The sequence below is a fragment of the Osmerus eperlanus genome, chromosome 27 (assembly GCF_963692335.1).
Source record: "Osmerus eperlanus chromosome 27, fOsmEpe2.1, whole genome shotgun sequence".
Taxonomy (NCBI): domain Eukaryota; kingdom Metazoa; phylum Chordata; class Actinopteri; order Osmeriformes; family Osmeridae; genus Osmerus; species Osmerus eperlanus.
In genome coordinates, this window is record NC_085044.1 from 9,050,940 (window position 1) to 9,058,250 (window position 7,311).

Consider the following 7,311-nt stretch of genomic DNA (forward strand, 5'->3'; position numbering starts at 1 on the left):
CTTTTGTTTGGAGTTTGACTGTAATTTGATTTTAAGTTTCTTTGAGAGTTTTATCAGGGCATGGTACAATGTTTTGGGATAAACAGTTAGGCTGTGATGAGGTTGTTTTATTATGGTATTGGTTCATAAAGAGGGTTATTATAACTTTGGTTTTGAGATAATTTGGGAAGACTCATTAGGTCTGACAAATTGTGGTTGTGATGGTTGGAACTAAGTAGCTTGTTCTGGGCTGCAGCCAAAGCAAGTTATGAAGTTCTACCTATCTAACCTATATAGAAATATAGATGGGGTATAAGTTTTGAAACATTTTATGGTCTGTTTCATTTTGGAATCATGCAGATGAAATTCTGGTTTGAGGTAGTGATGTTAGTTTTCCTCATGTCTTGGAAAAAGAGAGATTTGATTTGGTGAATTTAAATACAGAAAAAAATAAAGAATAAAAAGGGAATCTGAAATATAAAGGTATTCATTTGAACTGTTCCTAAAGGTTTTTTTAAGAAAAGATAATAAGAGACTAAAAGATGGGGTAATTTGGTTGTTTTCTAAAATAGTTTTATTCTATACAAATTGGTTCAAAAGTTGGTTGCTTCAGTGTAAGCTTGTTAATTCATAAAAGGGAAAAGAGTTAAAATATTTACTGATAGTTAAATACATCATTGGTGTTATATATGATTTTGGGAAAGGTATGGAAACAGGAAGTTTCTTATTTTCACTTATAGAACAACTTGCTGTATGCAAATGTGGAATTCACTCTAACGATGATGATTATTCCACAGGGAAAATGCTAGTGCTGATACTAGCTGGAGAAGTTTCTAGATTGCCTGCATGCATTGATGAACTAACTAGAATATGTTTTTGATGTTGATATGTTTACAGGAAGTGATGAGATGATGTTGCTATGTCCGGATGAGCCTAACTTGACAAATTTGGGCTTACAGGACTCTTTTGAGGAAAATTGTTGTGTGACCTTGATACAACATTTGTTACAGATTCTTTAAGGGAAGCGCAGGCTTCTTAGAGAGGAAGAGATGACGTTTAGGAATTTATGACTGACTGATGACTGACTGATCCAAACAGAGAGTGACTATGGGGGTTTTATGGTTTTATGAATTTAGCTTCAGTAGTTTGGATTTGTGGTAGGACTGTGAGGGTCTAATATGATACTGCTGAGTTGAAAATATTGGACTGTATTTAACACAGAGTGAGAATTTTGTTTTGTTTGAGTATATTTTACAAGAATTACAAGATACAGCGGACAGATGGAGAAAGGAATGGTGGAATGGAGATTCGAACTTGGACTAATCCACAAGAAAATGCGTTTTGGAAAAAGGAAGGATATGAGAATAAAAATGGAGGTTGTATGGTCTGCATAAAACATTTATCTTGAGATTTTGCTCAGTTAACACATGGAAAGATCATGCCTCTACAGTTTGTGTGATATCAAGAATGCATTATTTTAGCATACAAGAGGATTTGTAATGGATGCATAGTCATTTTGTCAGTACTTCATATGTGGGACAAGTATTATGAGGAAAGGAATTTAAACACGATAAGCTTCACAGCTAAGGTTAGAGAAACTATTTGAGTATTGATAGATGGATTTTGTAGAGTTAAATTTTTGGAGAAGTGATACTGTTTTAATGATTGTTGATGGTTGTTGGATGGGAAGAAGTTTTAGACTTCTCAGGTAGATTTGGGCTCAGTGATCAAGCTTTTGTTAATTTAGATTATTCTTCGATGGGATTTTTCTTTGAGGATATGTAATGATAATGGGTCACACTTGTTTATGGAAGTTATTTTGGTGTTGATAGGAGTCAACATTCTGTTAATCACTTCAGTTGAATGAGAGAACAGAACCTTGAAGACTAAGTCAGACGACAAGAAGTCAGTTACCTTTAACTGACCTCTGTGAGAATGTGCTTGTTTATCACTGTGCAACCTTTTGGAGTCTACTTTGTGTGAGATTCACAGGCAGGTGAAGGAGGCTATTCCTCATCCGTTGACTGGACCGCTGCATGATTTGATACCACTATGACTGGATCGTGGTGAAGGACCTGAAACGCCTGGTAAAACCCAAGGTGGACGGGGCCATACCAGATTCTCCTGACGACTAATCCGGCGGTTAAGACCGGAGGGAAGAGCAACGTGGATACGCGCTAACCATTGTAAGCGTGCGCCCTGCCTGGAGACGGAAGGAGAGGATACGCATTCTGCGTAGTACCAAGGAAAGCTCAGAGTCTGTGTGCATAGTGCAGTTCTTTGAAAGTTGCCCTGAAGCAATTTGATCGTCGTTTGCAATTGGTTCAATTAGGCTATCCTGCCTGAAAGAAGATTATCTACAGCCAACTGAAGATGGCATCCGTTCCAACAACCTGGACTTTGTGGTATACGGGGTACAATGGGTTTTGTCTTGGGAATGGAATTTCTTATTGTGTTTCCAAGGTTCTAATGATATTATGACGACAAATGTAATGACTTCAATTGTTTCACCAGTAATGATGCAGCTGTTAAAAAGAGATGTGCCTACGAAGTTTAAAGCTAGAAATCAGTTAGCTGCAGGATTAGAATAATGTTTTTGCGTACAGCTAGCAAAATGTGGATTGTATTATAATCAGCAACGTTGAACAATGGCTAAGACTTTTTCAATTCAGATGGTGAACTATAGTCCTTTAGATAATTCTGACTGGGTTTCAGGAAGAAGAGGTTAATGTGAATGATCGTATGAAATCAGATTTACAGATGAAGGTATTAATGTGTTTGCTACTTTGTTGAGGTTTGAGTCTTATTTTTCTTAATTGACTGTTTGGGTTTATGTTGTTTTTTAAAAAAAATTGAGGAATGTTATGGCAGTTTTTGACAGTTACAATATCTATGTTTCTTTAAGCGGTAAAAAGTAAGTTCCTTTGTTATAGACAGACGAATGTTAGAAACTGAGGCTCTGTGGTGTGGTTTACTCTGTAGAATGGACACTCAGATTGTCTTAAGGTATTTATGGTGTTGTTTTATGATACCTAACTAAGAGCCAGAGGGTCTTAGTTAGGTCTGGGGGTTGGGGGAGATTGTTATCTCAGTTGAGCGAGCTGACCTAACCTTTTGGCCAAGGAGATTGTGTCCTGTGTCCTGTTTGTGTATCATTAACCATCTCCTTCTTTAGAGAGGGAGCTGGGGCATCAAAGAACTGTGGGACACTTGATGTGGAGTCAAACTGTCACTGAGCAGTGCTGACCAATCACAGAGACCGCTATATTGATGGATTGACCATCAGAAGAACCATTTGTTCTAAGTTTATATAAGGCAGTGTTTTAGGGTTGTTCTTCACCACTCTCTCGAACGACCTGTAGGTTACATCTGCATGTCTTTCGCTATGACCGGTCCAGAGTACTCTGTTAATTCTTAAATTGTACAAACTAAATAAATCATATTGAAACCGCCATCTTGACTATTCAGATCTACACAGTGCCACTAGAATTTTTCCACGTCAACGCCACGGTCCTCCGCATTGAGCATCTTATCAATATTCTTACCGATGACATTTTATTCAAATAGCCTTGTTCATCATTGTTCACGTTCTTTTTTTTAGGAACGAGTGCAAACCTGCTCAACTTCCAGCTGTACCTCCTGGAAGGCCTGAACAGGTGGAACCAAACCAAAACCGGGCAGCGGCCTCCATCACCACCAAGCGCATGGCGCTGTTGACGTACGCGGGGGACGTGCTGGAGTCCGTCAACAGCAACAGCCTGAAGGTTTTTGGAAGGAAGTATGTCCCCTCCTTCATCCCGCCGAGAAAGTACACCGGTAAGTCTCAGGGCAAATACGAATACAAATAATTATGTTGTTGAGAGCTCAGTATTTATGCATTATGGTAAGTTCCATATCTGTTTTTTAATACTAATTAGCATTGCATTGTTGTTCATGTTCAGGAGAGTTGCTTGGGGTGAACTACCTGCTTAGGCAGACAGGGCAGCCCTTGCAGGACATGGACCCCGACTCTGAGGAGACAGACCAGCTGCTGGAGGACCACGCCACAGAGGAGGAACAGGCGGATGAAGGGTTTGAGGATGAAGGACAGGACCTCACTATCGGTAGTGTTTCGGAAGACTTCCCCTCTTCCGCCCTGTCTTCTACCACCCTGCCTGTGGTCCCCACCCTGCCACTCACCTCCTCCACCCTGCCTTCCACCACCCTGCCTGTGGTCCCCACCCTGCCACTCACCTCCTCCACCCTGCCTTCTAACACCCTGCCACTCACCTCCTCCACCCTGCCTTCCACCACCTTGACTGTAACCACCTCTATCCTACCTGTCACCCCCACCACTCTGCCTGTCACCCCCATGCCTGTAGCTACCACCCTGCCTCCCCCCATAACCCAGCCCTGTGTCCCAGGTGCCTCCTCTCAGGTGCCTGAAGAAAAGCTGGTATGTTAACTTTTTACTAGTAACTGTCATTCATAGAAACTAACAAGTTCAGTAGATAGGAAAGTGTCTGAATACAAGCGCAATTGATTATTAGGAACAACACACAGTAATTGACAGCAAACAAATAAAACACACAGCAGCAGCAGTCAATATAACAAACCTTTGCCATAAGGTGTTCAGCATTAAATGTCAAATTGTTGAATGTTTCAGGCTGTGGACGAGCATGGCATGCCAGGCATGGATCGGGTGGATAGACTGGCAGAGTGCTTAGTGGAGCTGAGGCATCAGACCAACATGACCCTCCATAACCAGCAGGTCAGCAAGACATGCATTGTACAACAGATATTTGTTTATATATTTATAATATATAAACATATATAATATATGTTTTCTTTCCTTCTTAGGTCAGCAACATTGTGGGGCTGTGGCAAGACCTGCTGGATTATGACAAGCAGAGGGTGGTGTTTGCTGCGCGGCACCTGGACAGGCTCATCAAGGGGCGGTTCCGCCACAAAAAAAAGGTGGAGTTCACGCCAGGTGTGGAGAGTGTGGAGAGGTGTGTCCTGGGGTCCACTGGTTCGCCTGCTCAGTGGCCAGACTGCTGCTGCCTTGTGGAGGCCATCTTCGTCCGGCTCTCGGACATCCACAAGAGTCCCAGGAAGCAGGGGAAGAACTGCATGTCCAGGTGGACTCTGATCCTGCAGGACTACCGCAAGGTCCGGCATCTCATCCTGGGCAACGGGGCCATCATGCCACCACCCTGCAGCTGGTGGAGGTGAACCAGTCGACCCTCTCCCAGTGGTACAACCGCAGGGTGAAGAAGCAGGATCTGGCTGTGTTGCTGCAGGCCATAAACTTGCCAGGTCCTCTGTCTGTGGCTGACGAGCCTCTCCTGCCTGCCAACGTCCGCCCTGCTGTTGCTCCACCTCAACCCCAGGGAGCAGCCCACACCTACCACCTGCCGCAGAGCACAGCAGGGCAGGCAAAAACCAAGAGGCGGGCAACATGTGCAGCCCCAGCACCACCTCCAGCGGTCCGACCCAGGCTGGCAGCCCAGAGGCAGCTCTTCCCTGGTCCTTCAGCCGCCCTTGGAGGCCCCACTCCCATCCCTATCATGCCCCGCCCTACCCCCATTGCCCCTCGCCCTACCCATATCGCCCCTCGCCCTGCTGCCCACCCTACTGTTTTGTTTGTCTCCCGAGCCCCTGGTATGAGGCCACCCTCTGCCCCTTCTCCATTGATGGTCCCCCAAGCCCTGCGTTTTGTCCCACCCTCTTCCTGCACCACCCACCTTCCCCAGCTTCGTCCTGCTCCTGGTCCAGCTCCCCATGCCTACCAGAAGAGAGTGGAGGCCAACAAATGCTGGAGGTGTGGCCAGAGCAGAACGGCAGAAACTGGCCACAGCCAGTATAAGGGGACTGTTTACTGCCCGAGACTCTTTCCAGAGAGCAGTGGCTGGAGGAGCAAAAAAATTAATAATTCTTTGGGCCTTTGTATATAGTTTTCATTGTTTAGATATAGTTAATGCTTAGATTTCCCCTGTGTATATAGTTTTCATTGTGTAAATATTGTCATTTAGCATATCATTTGCCTGTATATATATAGTTTTAATTGTTGGAATGCTGCTTCAGCATTCCAAGTATTGTTCTTTGAATCTTTATTGTTGGAATGCTGCTTCAGCATTCCAAGTATTGTTCTTTGAATCTTTATTGTTGGAATGCTGCTTCAGCATTCCAAGTATTGTTCTTTGAATCTTTATTCAACTTATTGTTGGAATGCTGCTTCAGCATTCCAAGTATTGTTCTTTGAATCTTTATTGTTGGAATGCTGCTTCAGCATTCCAAGTATTGTTCTTTGAATCTTTATTCAACTTATTATTTTTATTGTTGGAATGCTGCTTCAGCAAAAAAATTAATAATTCTTTGGGCCTTTGTATATAGTTTTCATTGTTTAGATATAGTTAATGCTTAGATTTCCCCTGTGTATATAGTTTTCATTGTGTAAATATTGTCATTTAGCATATCATTTGCCTGTATATATATAGTTTTAATTGTTGGAATGCTGCTTCAGCATTCCAAGTATTGTTCTTTGAATCTTTATTGTTGGAATGCTGCTTCAGCATTCCAAGTATTGTTCTTTGAATCTTTATTGTTGGAATGCTGCTTCAGCATTCCAAGTATTGTTCTTTGAATCTTTATTCAACTTATTATTTTTATTGTTGGAATGCTGCTTCAGCATTCCAAGTATTGTTCTTTGAATCTTTATTGTTGGAATGCTGCTTCAGCAATGAGTACGCTACATGCCTGAAAATATCACGAGAAGGGAAAAACTTAAAATGACGTTTAAGTCATAGAGATTAGGTCAATTTTTACACCGGTCTGCCAAATGTATTCGTTTTGATTCAACAATGAGGCTGCCTCTTGCAGGGGAAATGAGAAGACATCTATTTCATTCTACACTTCACTCGTATTTTCAGTTGTAAATGAGCAGCAAAAAAAAATTCTTTTAAATCTATTTAATCTTTATAAATAATAACTATGCATTTTCATTTAAAATATACAGAAATCAGTTGTAAAAATGTCATTCAAAAACGGACCCCTGTCTAACCGACGCAAGCAAGCACACCCTACAATTTCCCCAGAAATTGTACCCTCTCTAGTTATTTTTATTATTATTATTGTTGGAATGCTGCTTCAGCATTCCAAGTACTGTTCTTTGAATTTTTATTCAACTTATTGTTGGAATGCTGCTTCAGCATTCCAAGTATTGTTCTTTGAATCTTTATTAGGGTTCCTCCGTCAGGAGGACCCTATTGTGTTTGTTGGTATTATTAGGTTCCTCCGGTAGGAGGGAACCTATTGTTATTGTTGGTATTCTTATTATTATTTTTCTTCTCC

At 41.9% G+C, this 7,311-nt stretch overlaps 1 protein-coding gene across 1 annotated transcript; it reads left to right on the top strand.

Annotated features, from left to right (window-relative positions):
- Positions 1–333: 333 nt before the first annotated feature.
- Positions 334–5,193, top strand: LOC134013480 (uncharacterized). Its single transcript, XM_062452989.1, has 6 exons — positions 334–365; positions 3,581–3,795; positions 3,921–4,212; positions 4,285–4,414; positions 4,625–4,729; positions 4,819–5,193. Exons 1-6 carry the CDS (start codon positions 334–336, stop codon positions 5,191–5,193), a joined length of 1,149 nt encoding a protein of 382 aa, XP_062308973.1.
- Positions 5,194–7,311: the final 2,118 nt, after the last annotated feature.

Coding starts and splice junctions, on each gene's coding strand:
- LOC134013480 (XM_062452989.1), top strand. CDS start 334: ATGCAGATGAAATTCTGGTTTGAGGTAGTGAT. Junction 366..3,580: donor TTCTGGTTTGAGGTAGTGAT/GTTAGTTTTCCT, acceptor TCTTTTTTTTAG/GAACGAGTGCAAACCTGCTC. Junction 3,796..3,920: donor CCCGCCGAGAAAGTACACCG/GTAAGTCTCAGG, acceptor GTTCATGTTCAG/GAGAGTTGCTTGGGGTGAAC.